Source organism: Coregonus clupeaformis, chromosome 18 (genome assembly GCF_020615455.1).
Source record: "Coregonus clupeaformis isolate EN_2021a chromosome 18, ASM2061545v1, whole genome shotgun sequence".
Taxonomy (NCBI): Eukaryota; Metazoa; Chordata; class Actinopteri; order Salmoniformes; family Salmonidae; genus Coregonus; species Coregonus clupeaformis.
In genome coordinates, this window is record NC_059209.1 from 53,869,986 (window position 1) to 53,895,322 (window position 25,337).

Genomic DNA, 25,337 nt, shown 5'->3' on the forward strand with positions numbered 1-25,337 from the left:
TATTTTTTGCCAAATAATGGTAATTATTTATGAACAAAAAAAAACAGGCCCACTGGGCTAAAGATGGACCAGCCCATCTGGCATTTGCTCTAAGTGCCCCTATGGCCAATCTGTTTATGACTGGCTACATACCTCACAGGTCTCTCCCTCTCACTAGGGCAGTCTCAGGCTGAGGCTAAATGTCAGGGTATTGAACTCGGGACTTCTGTGATACTCATGACTCCATTAGCCCACTGTGCTAAAGCGAAGGGTGGGTGCTTTCAGCAACATCTGGCCTACATAATGCAGAACCTAATTTGTCCCAGACAGAACCCCAAAAGAAATCATTAATCTGCTAATACACACAATGTACTGCACTGTAAATGAAATACCAAAGGGCACAGATCACTGATCCATTTACTCAATTAAATAAGTCTCCACACAAACTTTCTCTCACACCACACACAGCCTAGATTAGGGTCAGTCAGTCAAGCCTGGGAAAAAGGAGTATTACGCTAAACACAGCTTAGTGTTAATGACATGTTTAAGACCACACAATGCGACACTGGCAATGCTATTTTACTGTGTGTGTGTGTGTGTGTGTGTATGTATATTGGGGGTGCTCTGTTTATGGCTAAACTTATACAATTGGGATTAGTCCAGCAGTCTAGTAGTAGTTGTACACAGAGTCCAGTGGTGTAGCAGTAGTTCTACACAGAGCTAAAACAACAAAGCCAGTCACATCTGTGTCTACAGGGCAGTGTATGTCAACCCAGACCTAAACCCACCCAGACTATACTGTTTAATGCATAGAGGCTGTAAATACCAAGATAGGATAAAAAAAAAGCAAAAGAACTTGAGGCCCAAAGTCCTCAGTTTGCACATTCCTGGCATTTTTCCTCTCAGCTGGAGCCATTCCTGATCACAGAGGCCTACCAAGCAGAGCAGGTCTGCAAAAAATCATACATGGAATAAAAAATAAAGGGATACACTATCAATTAATCGATATGTCTGGTCAAATCTTGCTCAAATAATGTTGTGTTGCCTTTCAATATATGCATTTGTAGCAATGGAGGGGGAACGACCAGAGTAGGGCTTGCCACCTGTGCTATAAAGGTTCAGATCTCTAGCCTGTTCCCAGATCTGTTTGTGCTGTTTTGCCAACACCTCGTGTAAAGGGGCTCCACATTTTAAAATGGAACTGGTGAATGTTGGTGGGCCCTGTTGGCTGCATTAGAACGAGTGGGTAGTAGACCAGTGTCCAGAGAGAAAGAGGTCTTTAGTGAAAGGCCATTTCACAGTCCTGATGTTGCCACAGCAACGAGCCACGGGAGGGATGGGATGTGGGCACGTCACAAACTTTCTCTTTGGCCCCAAGAAACCGATGGATAATTGAGGGGTTCTACAACATGGCCTACTAATTAAAAAATATGACACCATCTAATCTAGCCACATCCAAACACAGTTGAGCCATAGTTTAAATAACTGCATGCCTTTATCGTAAATCACTCAATTCCAACAAGAGTTAATTGTGTAGTCCAGTCACCGGCTTCGGGTCCGCAGAAAGCAGACTATAGGCTACCAATACGATCTGACTGTTGAATTTTTACAAGTCATCATCTGCCCCGCACAAGCTAGCTAGGCCTATGTCTATATTGAGCACTCTCCATGCAGAACTGTCAGATTCCATTTAAATGCGGTATGTCTATTTCTGAAGAACTGCGCGAAAATGCATCTTATGTTTTTCGACTGTTAGCCTCTTCTTACCTGCAGATGTTCCTGAAATCGTATCGGAAGTATCTGAGCCATTCTTGAGGCTTTCTGTGTTTCAAGTGTCCAGAGAAAAGGAAAGGGGAAGGGGACACGAGGAGGAATTAATGTTGTCTTGTATTAAAAGTGCCCAAAAAGCTCCCAAAAGTAAAATATAATGTGCAATGATAGGCGTCTCGCCGGCTTACGTTGATATCACCCGAATTCAGTGCTGCTCTCCTTCAGTAGCCTAGCACCCAAACAACACTCCTGAATCAAAACTCTACGCTTCCGCTAAGTAAAATAGTCCACAACAATTAGACTTGAAAGCTCTGAGAGAAAACAAAAATGAATGGCGCTCAAATGTTTCTTACGGCATGCTACAAAATAATAAATTTGCTATTTATAAGCCCTACAGCCGGCCAAGAGGATTCTCCCACAAATACCAATGCAGAGGAGGGAAATATCGGATGTCCTCAATGTACCCGTCCGCAGCCCCTTCCCCCTTAATTTTTTCTAACTTCGAAATAAAGGCACGTGACAGGCGCCCCCTCCCCTTCCGATTTCTAAAACTCCAGTGCTGAGAATTCGGGAATATGCCTTAACCCCACCCGCTAAAAAGAGCCTAGTAGTGAGAAAATATGTTAGGAACTGAAATATTGTATGAGTCAAGGTAAGAGTATGCTTTGTATGTGTACATAGCTACCACCACACCTCAACTAGTCAGCATCTACATCTTCATCCTTCACCTATCCTTTCATTATCATCAAGGTTTTTTATTTTCTGCAACAAATCCACATTTCCGAACTGCTCACTGGTGAGTGGTTGTGTTATGCAACTACAAGACGCCTATTATTGTCCAATTTCGGTAGTTTGAAATAGGGTGAAACCTTGCAATTTTGGAGATCTAAACAACTTAAACTTTGAGGGAAATAGAATGCTATTCATGCTGTGGTGTTCCAAATACAACAGAATGAAAAAACACAGACCGGCTGTCAGAACATTACAGTCTATATTATTATATAAATAGAAACATACAGATGACCAACACTTACACAGGTGTAGACCCAAAAGTGAATCCACCATCACTGAAACAAAACTGTATAAAATGGAGTTGGAGCAAGGATGAAGTATTGAATATACATTTTCATAGACTACTCACTACTCTATTCAGGTGTTACCAAATTAATCAGATTTTTTACCCCCCAAAAATAAATGATAAGGTCATACAGGCATAATTACAGCATACTTTAAAACACTCAAACACATACAGTACACAGATCTACGGTAATACACTTCTAGCCATTTTCATCACAAAACAAAAAAAGAGGGGTTGTAATGGACATGTGGGTGAGGAACATAACTTGGAAATAAATGTACTACCTTCAATAGTCATCAAATGTATTTAGTTATTAATGGTAGCATTTAATGTACTTTATGGACGGGCTGGTGTAGATTCATTGTGTGGGTTATGGGTAATGTAGTTTATGGACAAGCTGGGTGAGTGAGATACGTGGTGTGCTTCGCTTGACTCTTGCTATCGATCAGCAGCAGCTGGTTATTCTTGTGGTGAGAGATGATCTCCTGGAGACTACAGAAAAACTGAGAGGGAGGGAGGGAGGGAGTAGCGAGGGACAGAGAGTTACTACAGTAGTTATTGCAGAGGTTACAATATACTACTAAGTTGCATTCCTTAGTCTCTTTTGTACACATCCTCTGTTCCTCCCACATCCTCCCTCTATCCCCTCCTCGCTCACCTGACCTCTTCCCTCCTCGCTCACCTGGCCTCTTCATTCTTTTTTCAAATCCTCCTTTCCTCCTGCGGCCTCAGTCTTTTCCCCTCTCCTTATCTCTCTCTCTCTTCTCCTCCTCCCTCACCTCTCTCATCCTCATCCACCAATTCATTATTTTACCCCTCGTTTAGTCCTCTCTCTCTCCCTCTCTCTCTCCCCCCCCGCCTCTTCACCTCCTCATTCTTTTTGCCCTCCTTTCCGAGGGCGTAGCCGTGAGTCTCCTCCAGAAAGCGGATGGGGATGTTATAGACCTTCTGTCTGTATAGGACAGCCAGTGTGTAGGGCTGACGGGCGTTCTGGGCTGAACTGTGACGTATCAGGAATGCCCCGTCCTACAAGAGGGAGAGGGAGGGTGAGAGGGAGAGGAATAGGCAGGGGAGCGGAGGAGAGATACAGTGGATATCAGTATCAAAACCCACGACTCAGCACAGATGACTCAGACCAGACTCACTGATGGTGTGTGTATGTGTCAGCTAAACCCAGAGGCTACACACACACACAAATACTGCAAGAATACCCTATTACCCTCTGCACTGCACTGTAGCTTCGTTGCAAACCTGTGTCTGATATAACCTCCCTGCCAACGTGTGTCTGCAGTCAAATAAAGGGGAGTTATGACTGAGATTACTCTCACATCATTGCTTGTCCATTTCAGCGTGAAATGAAACAGGTCGGCTGTGTTAGAAGACAAAGGACCAGAGACAGAGAAACACTCATAGTCAGCAGCATTATAACACATAATCAGAAAACAGCAGCAGCTACTGAGCAGCACAGAGAGAGGAGAGAACAAAAGAGGAACAGGTGGATGTATTTGACAGGCTAATAGATCAATGTACTAATGATTCACTGTTGAATACTGCCTGACTAACTAGACTGAACAAAAATGTAAAACGCAACATGAAGCAATTTCAAAAGTTGTATTGAGTTACAGTTCATATAAGGAAATTAGTCAATTGAAATAAATTAAATAGGCCCTAATCTATGGATTTCACATGACTGGGAATACAGATATGCATCTGTTGGTCACAGATACCTTGCTGCCGGTAGGGGCGTGGATCAGAAAACCAGTCAGTATCTGGTGTGACCACCATTTGCCTCATGCAGCGCGACATCTCCTTCGCATAGAGTTGATCAGGCTGATGATTGTGGCCTGTGGAATGTTGTCCCATTCCTCTTCAATGGTTGTGCAAAATTGCTGGATATTGGCAGGAACTGGAACACACTGTCACACACGTTGATCCAGAGCATCCCAAACATGCTCAATGGGAGACATGTCTGGTGAGTATGCAGGCCATGGAAGAACTGGGACATTTTCAGCTTGCAGGAATTGTGTACAGATCCTTGCGACATGGGGCCGTGCATTATCATGCTGAAACATGAGGTAATGGCGGCGGATGAATGGCACGACAATGGGCTCATCACGGTATCGCTGTGCATTCAAATTGCCATCGATAAAATGCAATTGTGTTCGTTGTCCATAGCTTATGCCTGCCAATACCATAACCCCACCGCCACCATGGGGCACTCTGTTCACAATGCCGACATCAGCAAACCGCTCGCCCACGTGACACCATACACGTGGTCTGTGGTTGTGTGGCCGGTTGGACGTACTGCCAAATTCTCTACAACGACATGGTAGAGAAATGAACATTAAATTATCTGGAAACAGCTCTGGTGGACATTCCTGCAGTCAGCATGCCAATTGCATGCTCCCTCAAAACTTGAGACATCTGTGGCATTGTGTTGTGACTAAACTGCACATTTTAGAGTAGCCTTTTATTGTCCCCAGCACAAGGTGCACCTGTGTAATGATCATGCTGTGTAATCAGCTTCTTGATATGCCACACCTGTCAGGTGGATGGATTATCTTGGCAAAGGAGAAATGCTCACTAACAGGGATGTAAACATTTGTGCACAACATTTGAGAGAAATAAGCTTTTTGTGCGTATGGAACATTTCTTGGATCTTTTATTTAAGCTCATGAAACATGGGACCAACACTTTACATGTTGCGTTTATATTTTTGTTCAGTGTATAACTAATCATATTGATTCACATGGTGTGCTTCAGAGCTGGGGATTCTACATCTACATGCATTGTTATTATATGGAACTTCAAGAAAGGAAAGGAAAGGGGGATACCTAGTCAGTTGTACAACTCAATGTGTCTTCCACATTTAACCCAACCCCAAGAACTGTGTGTGTGTATGTGTCCATGCTCATCTCCAGTTTTTGTTAGTGTATCCCACCTTGTTGATCCGCAGTAAGAGGTCCTCGGCAGTCTTTCTATCGCAGTTTCCAGCGAACCACTCTTTCTCCTGTAACACACCACAGTTCTCTATGACACCCTGCCCTATCTGTCACGATACTTTATCCAAGGGCAGCCCATACATCAGGTATATCACTATTTAACTAAAAATTGCAGCAACATTTGTAGCACTTTAACACTATTACACATGGCTATATGAGAGGTACAGTATGAGATGGAAAGATGCATACCTCCTTTCCTGCCTGTATGGTCGTCTTCATACCAGAGGGAGAAACTTTGACAGAGAAAAATGAGTGTTGACCAATGTGTTGAGTGCTCTACAGTCTATTCATAATAAAGCAAGGTCACTAGTATACTGGATAGCACTACTGACAAAAACCACAGTGACCCTAGATGACCCAGGGGTTAAAACATGTTGTAATTCACGTTATAATCAACATGGCTTCCAGTTTACATAAGTATAGAAAAACTAACAATATGCACCTCCAACTAAAAACTAACGTAAAGGAATGAAGGATGTCCACAACTCTGATAGGCAAACCATAGTTGGAGCCTAGCGGTAAGAGGTGAGCCAACAACCAGAGGGTTGCCAGTTCGAATCCCGGGTACGAACATCTGGCGGGAAGTGAGCTGGCAACCGGAGGGTTGCTGGTATCAAATCATAGATGCCATTGCGCCCTTGAGCAAAGCACCTAACCCCCCACCCCACAACAACAGCTCCTTGGGCGCCCAGTGTGGCAGCCTCCCACACCTCTCCAAAACCTGTATGTATGTGTCTTTCAGAGCGGTTGGGTTAAAAGCTGAAGTCAAATTTCAAATGTGCAATTGACCAATAAAGTGATCTTAATCTTAATTTCAGAGTTCCAGGCATCCTTCCTTTCTTTCCATTTCTATCTTTCAGCCGTGAACCAAAACTGGTCCTGTTCCCAGCAGGCTCTTACCTGCTGCAGTAGTGTCTATAGTGGGAGGGGGAGGAGGGCTGCAACAAACACACAAAGTCCAACATGCTTACTTCAATATGAGCAATATAGTCCCGTGGCTACAATATTAATACGCAAGAACAGTAGGCCTTTATAATCCAAAGACTTACGTTATCATAGATACACACACTTATCAAAGATAATCTTTATAGACCACAAAGTTAACACTGCATGGATAACTATAAACAGAATGGAAATCATTATCAGGCAATACTAAGTGGTATTTATGTGTGTTTTGATTGTTGCTGCTTGTACAAGGTTGAATGTTCATAAAGCATGAACCTGCTATACATGTTTAACACATAAAATGTATGTTGCGTGTAGCATGGTCTCATCCAGTGTGTACATGCATGGTGCTGTGAGCACGGCTGTGCTCCCAAGCCTCACCTTGGTTTGGGTACCTTTAGTGATGCGGGGAGGGGGGGTTTGATGCCCAGGGTGGGTGGGGGCAGCTTGCCAGGGAACATGGAGCGCCTGATATCAGGGGGAGGAGCTGGGGGTGCGAGGGTCACAGAAACACAGCAATGGAGCAGTTTCTACATTTTCACTTAAAGATGCACTCCAGGATCTTAAGCACAACAAATTGGTAACATATAGTACGAATTGGATTCGTAACATATCATATGAATTGCAAAAAATTTATGGATGACGTAGTACACAATTTGATGACATAGTACACAAAAGACGGGGACCACTTTTGGCTCGTGAGCGCCACTCAAAACTACTGGCTTAAATTATGCTAAAGTTCCAGAGTGCATCTTTAATGCATGCATTCCAAATGGCACCCACCCGGTTCCCTATGTAGGGCTCTGGTCAAAAGTAGTGCATGTAGGTAATAGGCCATTTGGGATGCAGACATTATCATCATGATCTCTCTCTTTTCAATGCAGATGGAAGGTAGTGTGTCACTTACCTGTCTTTGCCTCACTGACCAATAGAGAACTCTGGAATGCAGCAAAAAGTTAAACTAATTAAAACAGATTAGGCCTATACTCCTGCACTAAAAAACATGTTCAGTGGAGAAAGTGTGAAACAGGCCAATGCTGTGTTAGAAACCGGCCAGTGGTGTGTTAAATAATGTGTGAACCATGGAGAAACTTACCGACCCGGCTCTGGGCACTGGAGGTTTTCTACAGAGAGACAGACAAAGGGTGGGACTGAACTGATTTCGCATTTCAAACAACAGCACTCAAATACACTGCTCAAAAAAATAACACATCCTAGATCTGAATGAATGAAATAATCTTATTAAATACTTTTTTCTTTACATAGTTGAATGTGCTGACAACAAAATCACACAAAAATTATCAATGGAAATAAAATGTATCAACCCATGGAGGTCTGGATTTGGAGTCACCCTCAAAATTAAAGTGGAAAACCACACTACAGGCTGATCCAACTTTGATGTAATGTCCTTAAAACAAGTCAAAATGAGGCTCAGTAGTGTGTGTGGCCTCCACGTGCCTGTATGACCTCCCTACAACGCCTGGGCATGCTCCTGATGAGGTGGCGGATGGTCTCCTGAGGGATCTCCTCCCAGACCTGGACTAAAGCATCCGCCAACTCCTGGACAGTCTGTGGTGCAACGTGGCGTTGGTGGATGGAGCGAGACATGATGTCCCAGATGTGCTCAATTGGATTCAGGTCTGGGGAACGGGCAGGCCAGTCCATAGCATCAATGCCTTCCTCTTGCAGGAACTGCTGACACACTCCAGCCACATGAGGTCTAGCATTGTCTTGCATTAGGAGGAACCCAGGGCCAACCGCACCAGCATATGGTCTCACAAGGGGTCTGAGGATCTCATCTCGGTACCTAATGGCAGTCAGGCTACCTCTGGCGAGCACATGGAGTGCTGTGCGGCCCCCAAAGAAATGCCACCCCACACCATGACTGACCCACCGCCAAACCGGTCATGCTGGAGGATGTTGCAGGCAGCAGAACGTTCTCCACGGCGTCTCCAGACTCTGTCACGTCTGTCACATGTGCTCAGTGTGAACCTGCTTTCATCTGTGAAGAGCACAGGGCACCAGTGGCGAATTTGCCAATCTTGGTGTTCTCTGGCAAATGCCAAACGTCCTGCACGGTGTTGGGCTGTAAGCACAACCCCCACCTGTGGACGTCGAGCCCTCATACCACCCTCATGGAGTCTGTTTCTGACCGTTTGAGCAGACACATGCACAGGTCATTTTGCAGGGCTCTGGCAGTGCTCCTCCTGCTCCTCATTGCACAAAGGCGGATGTAGCAGTCCTGCTGCTGGGTTGTTACCCTCCTACGGCCTCCTCCACGTCTCCTGATGTACTGGCCTGTCTCCTGGTAGCGCCTCCATGCTCTGGACACTACGCTGACAGATACAGCAAACCTTCTTGCCACAGCTCGCATTGATGTGCCATTCTGGATGAGCTGCACTACCTGAGCTACTTGTGTGGGTTCTAGACTCCGTCTCATGCTACCACTAGAGTGAAAGCACCGCCAGCATTCAAAAGTGACCAAAACATCAGCCAGGAAGCATAGGAACTGAGAAGTGGTCTGTAGTCACCACCTGCAAAACCAGTCCTTTATTGGGGGTGTCTTGCTAATTGCCTATAATTTCCACCTGTTGTCTATTCCATTTGCACAACAGCATGTGAAATTTATTGTCAATCAGTGTTGCTTCCTAAGTGGACAGTTTGATTTCACAGAAGTGTGATTGACTTGGAGTTACATTGTGTTGTTTTTAAGTGTTCCCTTTATTTTTTTGAGCAGTGTACAATATTGGCTTCTCTCAGGACATACAAAGCCACTGGTATCTGGGATGGTTTAAAGGCCAGTTCAACCCAGTCCAATCCAATTCTTGCAATTACATAACTATAAACAGAATGGAAGTGAGGATATACACAGGGGTGAAAGTAAGGCGGTATGGTCCGGTACGGCATCCCAGCAAAATAAATACTGGGGGTACGCCGTACCGGAAAAACATGAGCCTATCACAATTAATACGACATGCCCAAAAAACTATAGGCTATTACACCATTATTTAACATTACTGCATGTCAGCCGCATGAAAAATTAGCGAATTGACTGGAAACTGGGTGGTATATGCTCCAAATTGCATTGTGGTTTGAGAACACTTACATTTAGCCAAGGTAGAGATAAGTGGCCGAGATGCTCGCGGACAAGGCGGAGATGTACACTGTTGCGGTTTGGATGCTTAAATTATTTTGTGAGTGGAACGAATGTGCGCGGGGAGCCTACAGGAGGGCCTTTGTTAAGTGACTGTTTGACAATCAGATGAAAACATCATGACTGGTTGTGTTTATGGTACATTAAAAGGCATGGGTGGCATGTCCATAAGTCTATGGGAAGCTTTCCCTAAAGTAAATTGAATTAAAATTGCCAAAATGATATAGCCTAAATAGCTTAGTCCTGTCTATACAGAAATAAATAATATCATTCAAAATAGGCTACTACACCAGAAAGCATGGTTTGGCCACAGAGGATCATTAGCTTCTTTTTTTTTTTTTTTTGTGCTGTAGATTGTTTTAAATCGCATAGTCTACAGTCAGAAGGGCCCGCAATTTGGGAAGTGGGTGCTGCAAATACCAAATAGATGATTATTGAGTTGTGACTGTCAGTGAAAAGCAGAGACCCATCCAGGCATATCGCAATATTTAAAAATACAACTGCGGAAAGCAATGACTATTGCTGTATAGAGATGACAATTAAAAGACTCCAATCTGTCTTTTAGCTATCAAAATTGAGCGAACAGTAGCCTATCTTATTGGCACCAGCGGAGAACATCAGCCATATCCCCGGTGAGTGTGCATATTCACTGTCTTTATCATTGGGTCAGTGTCTCTTTTGTTTGTTTTTGGACAATAATTTCCTCCTCCAGGTTAGATGGATGTCATATTGTATTTGTGTCTCCCCTTTTCATAGGCCGATTATATGGATCAGACAACATAGTTTTTATTGATCTGTTTGTCAGTGTCAGCAGAGTAGGCTACCCTGTAATTTTTGTAGTATAAAAAAAAAAATTGCATGCGTGCACTTGGGTGTCCCGTACCGGTAAGAAATGAAATCTACTTTCACCCCTGGATAAGATATACACTTGTGTTAAACCATGATGAGTTTGAGAATGTGTAATCTCATGTCTTGACAGGTGTACTCACATGGGCATGGGGGGAGGGGCAGCTGCTGTCTTGGGTGGGAGGGGCATCCTCATGGGCCCGCGAGGAGCAGGGGGGAAAGCTAGAGAGAGAGGAGAGACAGTAGTATTTCTTTTTTTCTCAAAATAAGCCATTGACTTGTATAATTTGGAATGAATGTCCTGTCTCTTTATCTCATATAAAAGATAGTCTCTGAAGTTATAAACAATCAACCAACCAATCTAGTAGCTACAGGATTGTAATGTGATATGTGGATGTTTCCATATATGTTACAGCTTAGGTAGTGTTAAGCACCGGCAGCAATTTTTCAACTAACCTTTACACGGCGATACTTCCTTAATTCTCTAACTTGGAAGTTACCGGTGTCTTCTCCACTCCCATCGCTAGTTGCTGGTGAAACGTTTTAATTTAGAAAATGCTCTTATTAAATTAAATACATGCTCCATGAGGTAATCTAACAATGTGTACGCCGCCATATTGTCTATTTCAGATCTTCTCCCATTGATCGAGACAGGAGTGTGTCATTCAAAGCGACGCTTGATTTCTGATTTGCGCTCATGACGTGCAGCATTTTTGGGTGGACACCCAACTGTCTCGAATACAATCACATTACAATCCTGCAATACACATACTAGTCAAAGCCTCAGTATAAATGCACTGGGTGGCCCTACGGGAGTAACTGACCTGCTGTGGGCTCTAGATACAGGTCATCACTGTCTCCCTGAAACAGAGAGACAACACACATTAAATCACCTCTCTCTGGCTGAAGTAGAAACCACTGAATATACTGTGTACATTGCGACTTTGTTAAAAGGGTACAGCAGAAGCAAAGGCTTAAGCTTTGTGGCTGGGGGTTAGGGGTGAGGGTCTGTTTGTTAATGATGTGTTGGACTCACCTGTCCTTCATTAGGATCCAGGTAGACATCTGCAGAGAACAACAGAGAAAACAGAGGCTGATGCAGTAACAGTTACAGTATCACACATCCCTCAAGTGGTGACTTGATGTAATAGCACACTGATATCAGTTCCAGGGAATTATTATGGTTGAGTTCCAGCCGAATACATTGCAGACGCATGCCAGATATTACAACACCTGGATAGGTATTTAACATATCAGCTCCACATCATATGTTATAGCCATCTGATAACCGACTGCACAGTCGATGACGTGGCATGCAACCATTGGTAGATGCAATGCAACGCCTGCGCATCTAGTCAGGCAGGAACTAGAATTATGACTAGAGTTTACCTTCCTCTGCAGGTGGTGAGGGAGAGGCGGGAGTAGGGGAAGGAGGAGGGGCAGACTTCTTAGGAGTAGACCTCTTCCCTGGCTTCTCCTTCCTATCTACTTCAGGCGCTAGAGAGGGAGAGAGAGTGAATTCTCCTGTACAATAAATGTGTCAAGAATTATTAACTGTTACACCTTTTTATGAATCAACATTCACATCTATGTATAGGGCACAATTCGTGTTCATATTCAAATTACACAATCATATAGGATCAACTGTATGTCCTGGACTAAGAGCAGAGGATAGAGAGCAGAGGATAGAGAGGGGGAGGATAGAGCAGGAGATAGAGAGGGGGGAGGATAGAGCAGGAGATAGAGAGGGGGGAGGATAGAGCAGGAGGAGGATAGAGCAGGGGGAGGATAAGGCGGGGAGTCTCACGTTTCTTGGTGTTGGGGTCAATGTAGAACTCCTTAGGGTGAGTCTGCTGGTGAGGCTGCTGTTTCTATAGATGGGAAAGATACTAAAATAATGCACACACACAGAGACAGACAGGCACACAGGTATGGGGCAGTGCTACTCTGATAGTTTACCAATGCTTTGCCCATGGGCGCCATCTTGGCTGGCCTTGGGGGTGGAGCTGCCTGCCTTTTGGGGAGAACAGGATTGGACCGCTCTGACGTCCTCTCTGTGGAACCCAAAAACAGCCAATCAGAGAGCTACGTCCTACAAAGCAAAGAGCTATAGTCCCTCTGAAAAAGTTCACATAAATACACACCTCAATACAATACATAAAGGGACAAATCCTAACTTGGAGATCCGCGCACCAAACTTAAGTTTTCAAGCAAATCTCCCATTGGCATGAATGCATGATTTACATGAAAGTCAGAGATTAGCGAATCTGAAATGAGAATGATATTCTACAGTGGTGGTGTTACCCAAATAGACGTTCTCCTCCACATGTCTGGAAGGAACCTTCAAGGCGGGTCTCTCACAGGGGGGCGCCTCATATGTGTCCCCATCCTCCTCATCCTGTCATCCACACACAAACACACCAAGATGACTACACAGGACCTCTCACAACAAAATATCCATTGGTGTCTCAGTCTGTGTGACATTTCACCAGTCACCATGGAAAATGGCTTTTTTAGGGTTAGGTTTAGGGTTCCAATTACAGTTAGAATTAGGTTTAGGAGTCAGGGGTTTGGGGTTAAGGGTTAGGGAAAATAGAATTCTGCATGGGAATCAATTGTTTGATCCCCACAAGGATAGCAAAACAAACGTGTGTGTGTTCTCCTACTTACAAACTCATCTTCTGGCCACCCACCATACCCCGCATTGTTCTCTGAAACAAAGAAATAGAGACCGAGAGAAAGTAGAGAGGGGGATGGAATAAGAGAGAGAGAAATGGGGGAGAAGAGAGGTAGAGCCATGAGAGAGAGAGAGCAGAATAAGCACCACACTGTAACTTCCATAAAGAGGAACCCTATATTCCCAAGAGCAGAACAAGGGGGATTTCCTGAAGGCTCACCTATCCTTTGGGGTGGAGCTGGAGGCCCACTGGGTCTGTAATGAAAAAGAGGAAAGATAATTGTTACTTACTTACGTGCTGTATCATGGCAGTGGCTTATAAATGTAGTTCTGGTCAGAGGAAGGCAGATAAGAATGAAGAACATAACTTTGATATCTACACTGTAGGCTACTTACTTAAATTTTCCAAAGAAACTCTGAAAAATAAAACAGAATGACTGTGAAATCTCTCACACACACAGGATACAATCTAAACACTTACCTTCTCAAACCGTTTGTGTGACATCATACAATAAAGGGCGCCCTCAGTTATACTGTATGTCTAGGCCATCCCAGACATTTACATGTAGTTAAGCCTCTCCTGTCAGCCTCGCTATCAGACCTATTACACAGGCTGTGTCAATGACTGCTTTATGTACCGAAGGTCACTAAGCCAGACAATAGCGCTTTAATCCAAAGCCAAGACCTCAGGTTACAATAAATGAAAAGAAAACAACTTTGATAAAGACTTAAACTATCACAAACTACGACAGGGGAATATTGATAATTGAAATGTCCAAAACTCTAAAATATGTATTTCTTATACACTAGCCTTGCATGCTGAAATAAACTATTTACACAATTTAACAAATTATCTAGTGAAGCCACAACAATGTGTGTCTCTGGGAGGGGAGGTGAACCTCTTAAGGATCTGACCCTTTTTTTCAATTTTCACCTAAAATGACATACCCAAATCTAACTGCCTGTAGCTCAGGACCTGAAGCAAGGATATGCATATTCTTGATACCGTTTGAAAGGAAACACTTTGAAGTTTGTGGAAATGTGAAATTAATGTAGGAGAATATAACACGTTAGATCTGGTAAAAGATAATACAAACAAAAATGTTTTTGTTTTGGAGGCTGTATTGTGGAGGCTGAATTGTTTGGCACACTGTCCCCTGATGAAACAGATAAAAACAGGTGACTAAAATCAGGAAGTGAACTTGGCTGTGTTTTCCCACAAGGCTGATTCTCAGCAGGGCTGGTCAGAGAGGAGAGGAAGGATTGATGTAAATGATCACAGAAATAGAGAGAGGGGGAGGGACAGGGGAGAATGAGACTGGGAGAATAGAGAAGGGAGAGAGGGGGAGACTGCAAGAGAAGCACAGTTTGAGTTGATTCATCTGTTTAATATTTAGATTTCCTGTGCATGAACATTGTTAATGAACAAAGCCAGCCCCCATAACATGGTATTTTATGTTCTACTGTATCCTATTACTTAAACAGTGTCATCGTCAATCAATCAATTAATCAATGTCAAGTAATCAATCAATGAACATTTGATAGACTTCAGGGATTCTCTGGCATTATGGTTAGCAAGCTGAAGGTCTGTGTCATGACTGATATGTATGCCTCAGGTCGACACAACCTTGAATATAATTTCCCCAATTGTTACAGTCCTAGGCTCCATCTTTAACATATTTATGTCCTGCCACATTGTCTTAAATCATTAGCATGTCACGTTTAGTGTTGAATGAGTTCATTTAATAATGTCTGTTTTTTCTACCTTAGAAGTACAGTTGGTTATTAGACCAAGAGTCACTGAAACATGATGATGGCCAAATATAGAAAAGCACAGCAAGTAAACTGAGGAATCCTTACTTTGTTATTGTTTGTGTCCCAGGTAGCAGTCTAAATATGTCATTTCAGAATGCATGTTCCTTATCCAACCAACAGTATCTGTGTAAGCTCTTTCAAATAGCAACCTCTTGCTTTTCACGCAGTCTGAAACACCCACAGTCTAATACTAGAGGACAGACAACTTCTTTAAAAGGATAATAGCTCACCCCATATTAAAACTTTGTCAGATGTTTCCAAATGTCATATGTGGTCCAAAGTCAAACTAACTTTAACAAGACAACAATACAGACAAGACCTCATATCTTGTGATCTTTACTGTATGCATTAGGAGAGGTATGTACTGTAGGTTTCAATCCCATAAAGATGCTGCCAATGTTTCTTTAGGTATCAAGGTTGCACATTTTAATATCATCTACAGTGAAATCTACAGAACAGAGGGTGTTGTGTCGCAAATAAAATGGCACCCTGTTTCCTATATAGTGGGCCCTGGTCAAAAGTTGTGTACTACAAAGGGAGGGAGCAGGCAATGTGTTCAATAATGAGATCCACTTTAGACCACATCTGTTTTCATACCTCTAAGCCAGGGTGAGTAGTCACCAAACAGAATGACATTGTTATGGACCCTGGGATACCATAAGCCACAGGAGGAAAAGGGAAATGACCTTGTGACTGTGAACCTTATCTGATGCAAACAAGGACAGTGGTGTCTGGGCCTGCCAACACCTGGTTAATGTGCAATGGTACAGCCATACATGTATTGGGTAACTATTTTCTTGAGATTTTCTTGTCTATTTTACATCATGGCGCATTACTATTGTACAAGCATAACCATAAGCTATCATGGACTTTTATCCTAGGCCATATCTTCCCAGTATGTGTGCATCGCTACTATGACCACTTTATGGCACAGGTCAGGTGGTTGTGGCTCTCCATGGCAACTCTCTAGCCCATGCACACCAATCCTATGCTTTTAAATGTGTGGCAAGTAGCCTGGTGAAGACAAAGGAAACGACACATACCAAGCCATGCTTCAACTGTTCCCTTTCAATCACTGCACTATCATGATTTAATAACAAATACATAATTAACACATAGGGAATAACAACAATTGATGCACATGGACATGTTGCTGTGGATTTTTTTTTTTACATTTTTGTCATTTAGCAGACGCTCTTATCCAGAGCCACTTACAGTTAGTGAGTACATACATTTTCATACTGGCCCCCAGTGGGAAACGAACCCACAACCCTGGCGTTGCAAGCGCCATGCTCTACCAACTGAGATACAGGAAACCTTTAATTATTTTAAATGAAACATTCCCTAACATAATCCTATAGGCATTCCACTGTGTTGGTGTTGATATTGGGAACGTAATAACTGGGAACACTTATGTTATCAACAATAAAGCCACTGTACGAAAAGTTGAAAGTCCACGCTGCCTTTATAACGGTATGACGCATCATTATAACAATAATCACAGTCTTCATACCGTAATGAAGGTAGCAGGCCTTCTGCTGTATTTCCAATAGTTTGCGAACAAGATCAGAAGGTGTAACGTTACAATGTTTTTATAGATGAGCATTTCCCAAACTTTTTTCGTTTTTCCCTCACACTGCACAGCTGATTCAAATTATCAAAGCTTGATGATGAGGGCAAAAAAACTAAATGTGCACCCCTTGGGGTCCCTAGGACCGAGTTTGGGGAACCCTGTTATACGCAAATTGGCTTGGTGTGACTTCCTTTTATCAACACGAAGTGAGAAGTCTATACGAATACAAGTTTCTATGCTCCATTACTGATTATTTTGAGAAGGTAAACAATTCAAACTGTACGTTACCATTGTCATGATTCAGGAGCGTCTCGGTGTGTCTCTCTTCTCAAAACATGAGGAAATTATTTTGTTGCTGGCCTCAAATTCAAATAGACAATAGAGTAAGAGAGAGACAAGGGATACAGAACTGTGTGTGAACAGGTAAGGCGAACAGCACACACGACGACGTCACTTTGGAATGGTAATGAGGAAACCTTCAAAATAAAAGGGCGCATTTCAAAACGATATTGAATTTGAATCAGTTGCCACTTTTATTGTGCCAATAAGAAAATGCAATAAGTAATTTATGAAAACAAATACAAAATATGGTTTTAAAATATATTTTTTAAGACCAATAATGAACAAATACAATGTTGACACTGGTATATTGAGAATATTGGGCTGTAGAGAAAAAACATTTCTAACTGTCTAAGCTAAAGTGGGGTGGAAAATATTCAGTGGGGTCTCTACTAATGAAATATGGTTTGTTTTGGAGGGGAACTGTGTCGCACGGCCTGCTGCTGGATTTTCACTCCGCCCCCTCTATAGTGCCTAATGCAATACACTGTAATAGACTGTACATGGGATACATATTGGCTTGTAGAGAACTTTTCTACCTGTCTCAGCTAAAGTGGGGTGGGAAATATTCAGTATTCTCTACTAACCAAATATGGTTAGTTTTGGAGGGGCACTGTGTTATAGACATATGCATTTAGTCCTGCATGTTATAATAATTCTAAAACAATACATTATTGTACTGTTGTGTTGAATATCAGTTGTAAAGACAAAACACTTTAACACTTTTTTTGCCTTGCTTTGTTTGCTTACAGTGTGAAATAAAATATAAACAAAGACACAATGTAAACAATGATGGACTGGCATGCCTGTTAACAACCTAGATGAACCTAATGGTGATCAAATCAATTCCACTTCCAAACAGAAAAGGCATGCTTGACATTCTTTTCAAGCAAATGATTACAAAGGGAGAAGCACCACACACATGTAGCAACTGTGCAGCAGAACTCAGTAGACAAACAATTTGGACCAGCACTCCAGATATTCTTGTACTTTATGTTTCTCGTGTAAGGTCAAAAGTCACCACTGTAATGCGAAACCCTGTATCCCCATCTCACTTTATTGATCTTCCAGCAGTTGGCAATGAAAGGTTGGCCTACAGATTGATCTCAGTAATCTGTCGTTCAGGGATAAAAACCAAAAAGGGACTCTACTTGGCACAGTTAATCTTAATCTTAAAAGATTCAAATATAATCTCTATAGAGATTATCTCTATAGAATCTACAAACATTGAGGACACCGCAGGAGTTATACATTTGTATGAATTATGTAATGAGGGCCTTCACAGAATCTCAATCAGTGAGCAAGTACAGTCAGATATTGATGTTATTTCAACATGTAACTATTTCCCCAATCATCTTGAGGGTAAAGCCTTTCCTATTTTAACATTTCTGAAGAAAACATCTGATGTCAAAGAAGGTTACTTACAGCAAACAGTATGAGACCAAATCAGAAATTTGGCAGTCATTTCACAGTTGGATGCAGTGAAAACAGGACAGACTACACAACCATTGCTTCAACAGAGGCTTCAAAACAGCAATATGTGTGACATTATAGACTCTTTTGTGAAGGAAGTGCTACCTGCAAATGTCATAGCCAATGATCTCCTCCACGATCACAGTTTATACTCTCAAAATTGCAGTCAGAAGGAAGTGTTGCTGGGTATGTAGACACAGTCCCCCTCCAAAACGACACATATTTAGTTAGTAGAGACCCTACTGAGTATTTCTCACCCCACTTTAGCTGAGACAGGTAGAAAAATTCTCTACAAGCCAATCAGTATCCCATATACTGTGCATTGCATTGCAGTGAATGGAGTGGGTTGAGTAAGGAGTCACCAGTACTCTGCATTAAACCCGTTGCCCAGCACAAGAGACCCATTTAAGTTTTGCAGATTCTATGAATGTGAATGGTCTGTCCTCCGACAAATCAACTGTACATTTCGGTGTTCCTCAAGGTTCCGTTTTAGGACCACTATTGTTTTCACTATATATTTTACCTCTTGGGGATGTTATTCGAAAACATAATGTTAACTTTCACTGCTATGCGGATGACACACAGCTGTACATTTCAATGAAACATGGTGAAGCCCCAAAATTGCCCTCGCTAGAAGCCTGTGTTTCAGACATAAGGAAGTGGATGGCTGAAAACTTTCTACTTTTAAACTCGGACAAAACAGAGATGCTTGTTCTAGGTCCCAAGAAACAAAGAGATCTTCTGTTAAATCTGACAATTCATCTTGATGGTTGTAAAGTCGTCTCAAATAAAACTGTGAAGGACCTCGGCGTTACTCTTGACCCTGATCTCTCTTTTGACGAACATATCAAGACTGTTTCAAGGACAGCTTTTTTCCATCTACGTAACATTGCAAAAATCAGATGCAAAAATCAATTTTCTGTCCAAAAATGATGCAGAAAAATTAATCCATGCATTTGTTACTTCTAGGTTAGACTACTGCAATGCTCTACTTTCCGGCTACCCGGATAAAGCACTAAATAAACTTCAGTTAGTGCTAAATACGGCTGCTAGAATCCTGACTAGAACCAAGAAATTTGATCATATTACTCCAGTGCTAGCTTCCCTACACTGGCTTCCTGTTAAGGCAAGGGCTGATTTCAAGGTTTTACTGTTAACCTATAAAGCGTTACATGGGCTTGCTCCTACCTATCTTTCCGAGTTGGTCCTGCCGTACATACCAATACGTACGCTACGGTCACAAGACGCAGGCCTCCTAATTGTCCCTAGAATTTCTAAGCAAACAGCGGGAGGCAGGGCTTTCTCCTATAGATCTCCATTTTTATGGAACAGTTTGCCTACCCATGTGAGAGACGCAGACTCGGTCTCAACCTTTAAGTCTTTACTGAAGACTTATCTCTTCAGTAGGTCATATGATTGAGTGTAGTCTGGCCCAGGAGTGTGAAGGTGAACGGAAAGGCTCTGGAGCAACGAACAGCCCTTGCTGTCTCTGCCAGGCCGGTTCCCCTCTCTCCACTGGGGTTCTCTGCCTCTAACCCTGTTACAGGGGCTGAGTCACTGGCTTGCTGGTGCTCTTTCATGCCGTCCCTAGGAGGGGGTGCGTCACTTGAGTGGGTTGAGTTACTGACGTGATCTTCCTGTCTGGGTTGGCGCCCCCCCTTGGTTTGTGCTGTGGTGGAGACCTCTGTGGGCTATACTCTGCCTTGTCTCAGGATTGTAAGTTGGTGGTTGAGGATATCCCTCTGGTGGTGCGGGAGCTGTGCTTTGGCAGAGTGGGTGGGGTTATATCCTTCCTGTTTGGCCCTGTCCGGGGGTTTCTTCGGATGGGGCCACAGTGTCTCCGGACCGCTCCTGTCTCAGCCTCCAGTATTTATGCTGCAGTAGTTTATGTGTCGGGGGGCTGGGGTTAGTTGGTTATACCTGGAGTACTTCTCCTGTCTTATCCAGTGTCCTGTGTGAATTTAAGTATGCTCTCTCTAATTCTCTCGTTCTCTCTTTCTCTCTGAGAACCTGAGCCCTAGGACCATACGTCAGGACTACCGGGCATGCTGACACCTTGCTGTCCCCAGTCCGCCTGGCCTTGCTGCTATTCCAGTTTCAACTGTTCTGCCTGCGGTTACGAAACCCCTACCTGTCCCAGACCTGCTGTTTTCAACTCTTAATGATCGGCTATGAAAAGCCAACTGAGAGACCTGAGCCCTAGGACCATACGTCGGGACTACCGGCCGTGGTGACTCCTTGCTGTCCCCAGTCCGCCTGGCCTTGCTGCTATTCCAGTTTCAACTGTTCTGCCTGCGGTTATGGAACCCCTACCTGTCCCAGACCTGCTGTTTTCAACTCTTAATGATCGGCTATGAAAAGCCAACTGAGATTTATTCCTGATTATTATTTGACCATGCTTGTCACTTATGAACATTTTTGAACATCTTGGCATGGTTCTGTTATAATCTCCACCCGGCACAGCCAGAAGAGGACTGGCCACCCCTCATAGCCTGGTTCCTCTCTAGGTTTCTTCCTAGGTTTTGGCCTTTCTAGGGAGTTTTTCCTAGCCACCGTGCTTCTACACCTGCATTACTAGCTGTTTGGGGTTTTAGGCTGGGTTTCTGTACAGCACTTCGAGATATTAGCTGATGTAAGAAGGGCTATATAAAATAAAAATTGAAAAATTGAAATGTATATTTTATTAAAAGTGTATTTCTTTAAATATAGCCTAATGAAAAGAGAACCATCGCGCTCTCCCAGAAGCTTGGCTGGTGCGTAAAACCCACGGTGGTAGGCTATCTCATGAATTGATATGATGTATTCAGGTGAGCGGACACCTGGGGCGGTTGATTTGTGAGTTGCCCTTTGTGCCCACTCCCATATCCTTTAATTCTGTATTTCTTTGTGACTAATGTGTATACCGGTAGACCTGATTGGCAGATGAGTGGCAATCCTGATTAGAAGCACCTGCTGCTCATCGATTGTTCTTTGCAAATGCTGTTTTGAATTAAAAGAAAATTGTACCTACACACTGAAGAAAGCTGTAAAGCCGAAATGTCTGTGTACACGATCCCTGATGCAGTGAAAATAATTTCAAAAAGTAAATAATGAAGTAAGCTTTATGCAACATATTTTTGAGTGCGAACCCATTACACCTTTTTGTTTGTTTAAATATAGCCTACACAATAGCTTTCAACATACCAGTATTTGTGTAAACTTTCAAAATAAATGCTGGTATAAATAATACAATATAAAAAATACATACAATTATACATTATTTTTTTCAAAGGTGGTTGCAATGCTGTGAGTTTAGCATGTCTTTGCAGGGGACTCTTATTTTGCACAAAAAAAATTCCGCGATGGGTGCAGCCAGTATAATATACTGCTGCTAGGAAATGGCAATGGCCAGCAGCTACATGGGTCAAACCATCCACGCTGTAGAATTTGCATGCGCGCATGCAATTAGATTGTTGACAACATGTAAACTTTATTTCCTCTCCAAATGTTTATTGAAAACATAAATACATTTGCACAATGAGCACTTGTTGTCTCTCAAATACATCATTACAGTTAGTTGTTGGTTAGCTGGATAGCGAATTCTTGCCATAGCATTGACATGAAATCAGTCAAAATACCTCAAAACATGATATCAAGAACAAGATGAAAGTAGCTGAAACGAGCCACTTAACATTCCACACATGGCAGTTTCTTGTCATTATTGATAGCTTTTTGGCCACCCAAATTCACAACAACACACGGACTTCTGCCCCATTGAAGCGTGCACATCGTTTTTGTGACTTTAGGTAACCTATCTATGCTATCATGTGGAATATGCTTGACAGGATTTTCGTTTGCAAGATAGGTTGACCGCAGTGCTACAGCGGTCCTGATGTGCCTCTTTCTCCCTCTGAGAATTTGCATACTACTTGGTCACTCTGACTTCTGTGTGCCACCTGGTTTCACAGCCTTCCTGTTGCCTGTCTGTCGCTAAAAACCATAATAAATGTTAATATTAAATTCTTCCCCAGCATAATGTTGAATCAGTAAAGTTTTATGGCCCTATATGGTATAAGGAAGAGCGCACTTTACTTCTGAGACCAGACAGGTTGGGCTGCTCCTCAATAGTCTAAAGTTACCTCCTCTCCTCATCTTCTCTCCTTTATCTGCACTGTGACTGAACTGAAAACTAAGAAGACATGATATACTGTAGGTGAAAGCAACATGGTGGATGTCTCTTCAGAATCTGTAAGGACAGGAAATAAAGGAGACAAGAAGAGGAAGCTTATTGGAATAGTGGGACGCACCCTGCCCTGGCCTTTGCTCTCACTGTAGGGAAGCACTCTACCTGGGACAGAGAGGAAGAGGCGAAGTGAGAGGCTCCAAATCTGTCTACGCGAGAATACAGCAATAAGCAGACCAAGTGGGGATTTTTTGTATGGAGATCTATGACAGTGTCGGATTTGGTCAACAAAAAATGTGAGGCTTATTTGATCTAATAGAAGTTTAGGTTGTTACGAATGCACTGATATAAGTGGACACAGGTGGCGTCTTGGCAACTTTGAGAAAAACAATTTTATATCAGAGTTGTGTCTGTCTTTTGTTTACACACGTATCTGCCCTCTCACTGGCTAGAATGTTCCCACCTGATCTCACCTCCCACCTGCCTTTCCGCCTTTGCGACAACGACTCCCATTGTTAGGGCAGAGACAAGAACATCTCATCATTATACAGTGCATTCGGAAAGTATTCAGACCCCTTGACTTTTTCCACATTTTGTTACGATACAGCCTTATTGTAAAATGTATTAAATCGTTTTTTTCCCTCATCAATCGACACACAATACCTCATAATGACAAAGCAAAAACAGGTTTTTAGAAATGTGTGCAAATGTATTAGAATGCGAAGCGTCCAAATGTGACGCTTGGCATTTAGACAAAAGAGTTCAATCTTGGTTTCATCAGACCAGAGAATCTTGTTTCTCATGGTCAGAGTCCTTTAGGTGCCTTTTGGCAAACTCCAAGTGGGCTGTCATGTGTCTTTTACTGAGGAGTGGCTTCCGTCTGGCCACTCTACCATAAAGGCCTGATTGGTGGAGGGCTGCAGAGATGGTTGTCCTTCTGGAAGGTTATCCCATCTCCACAGAGGAACTCTGGAGCTCTGTCAGAGTGACCATCGGGTTCTTGGTCACCTCCCTGACCAAGGCCCTTCTCCACCGATTGCTCAGTTTGGCCAGGCAGCCAGTTCTAGGAAGAGTCTTGGTGGTTCCAAACTTCTTCCATTTAAAAATGATGGAGGCCACTGTGTTCTTGGGGACCTTCAATGCTGCAGACATTTTTTGGTACCCTTCCCCAGATCTGTGCCTCGATACAATTCTGTCTCGGAGCTCTACGGACAATTCCTTCGACCTCATGGTTTGGTTTTTGCTCTGACATGCACTGTCAGCTGTGGGACCTTATATAGACAGGTGTGTGCCTTTACAAATCATGTCCAATCAATTGAATTTACCACAGGTGGACTCCAATCAAGTTGTAGGAACATCTCAAGGATGATCAATGGAAACAGGATGCACCTGAGCTCAATTTTGAGTCTCATAGCAAAGGGTCTGAATACATGTAAATAAGGTATTCCTGTTATTTATTTTTAATAAATGTGCAAAACATTTTAAATGTGTTTTTGCTTTGTCATTATGGGGTATTGTGTGTAGATTGGTGAGGGGAAAACATGTAATTTAATACATTTTAGTATAAGGCTGTAACGTAACAAAATGTGGGAAAAGTGAGGGGGTCTGAATACTTTCAGAATGCACTGTATAGAGTATCTCTGCCTGGGAGGACGCTGATCGTGGACTACAGGAAACAGAGGGCCGAGCACACATTCACATCAACGGGGCTGTAGTGGAGCAGGTCGAGAGCTTCAAGTTCCTTGGTGTCCACATCACTAAGTACCTATCATGGTCCAAACACACCAACACAGTCGTGAAGAGGGCACGACAATGCCTATTCCCCCTCAGGAGGCTGAAAAGATTTGCCATAGGCCCTCAGATCCTCAAAAACGTATACAGCTGCACCATTGAGAACATCTTGACTGGCTGCATCACCACTTGGTCTGGCAACTGCTTGGCATCCGACCGTAAGGCTCTACAGAGGGTAGTGCGTATGGCCCAGTACATCACTGGGGCCGAGCTCCCTGCCAACCAGGACCTCTATACCAGGTGGTGTCAGAGGAAGGCCCTAAAAATTGTCAAAGACTCCAGCCACCCAAGTCATAGACTGTTCTCTCTGCTACCGCACGGCAAGCGGTACCAGAGCGCCAAGTCTAGGACCAAAAGGCTCCTGAAAAACCTCAAGCCATAAGACTGCTGATCAGTTAATCAAATGGCTATTCTGACTATTTGCATTGACCCCCTTTTTTTTGCCCTGAATCTTGTACTGGCTCTATGCACATTCACTGGACTCTACCCATACACTCACACATACTACACTGACACTCCAACACACACATACACACACACAAAACACACATGCATATTGAAGACACACACACACACCTACTCACAAATAGACACTCTTAGTATGAAAATGTATGCACTCACTAACTGTAAGTCGCTCTGGATAAGAGCTTCTGCTAAATGAATAAAATGTAAAATGTCTTTAACACCCTTCACATATGCTGCTGCTACTCTGTTTATTATATATCATGATTGC

At 43.0% G+C, this 25,337-nt stretch overlaps 2 protein-coding genes across 3 annotated transcripts in view; both read right to left on the reverse strand.

The window, feature by feature from the left end:
* The window catches only part of LOC121573316 (clathrin heavy chain 1), a 45,860-nt gene extending 43,654 nt beyond the window's left edge, over positions 1–2,206 (reverse strand). Inside the window, 1 exon segment of the mRNA XM_041885231.2 lies at positions 1,747–2,206. Within this exon segment, the coding sequence (XP_041741165.2) occupies positions 1,747–1,788 (42 nt within the window). The 5' untranslated portion in view covers positions 1,789–2,206.
* Positions 2,207–2,721: 515 nt separating this feature from the next.
* Positions 2,722–17,282, reverse strand: LOC121573356 (SH2 domain-containing protein 6). 2 transcript variants are annotated; one of them, XM_041885272.2, is made up of 19 exons: positions 17,128–17,282; positions 13,848–13,867; positions 13,672–13,706; positions 13,445–13,485; positions 13,079–13,172; positions 12,734–12,828; positions 12,582–12,645; positions 12,164–12,271; positions 11,811–11,839; positions 11,599–11,635; positions 10,918–10,996; positions 7,871–7,898; positions 7,682–7,712; positions 7,156–7,261; positions 6,730–6,767; positions 6,019–6,062; positions 5,769–5,837; positions 3,695–3,853; positions 2,722–3,330 (listed from the first exon to the last, which is right to left on the reverse strand). In XM_041885272.2, the coding sequence occupies exons 1-19, from the start codon at positions 17,134–17,136 to the stop codon at positions 3,214–3,216; spliced, it is 1,203 nt and encodes a 400-aa protein (XP_041741206.1). In that variant the 5' UTR covers positions 17,137–17,282; the 3' UTR covers positions 2,722–3,213. The 2 variants fall into 2 exon arrangements, with proteins under 2 accessions (XP_041741206.1, XP_041741199.1); XM_041885265.2 differs by having other exon boundaries at positions 12,164–12,298.
* Positions 17,283–25,337: the final 8,055 nt, after the last annotated feature.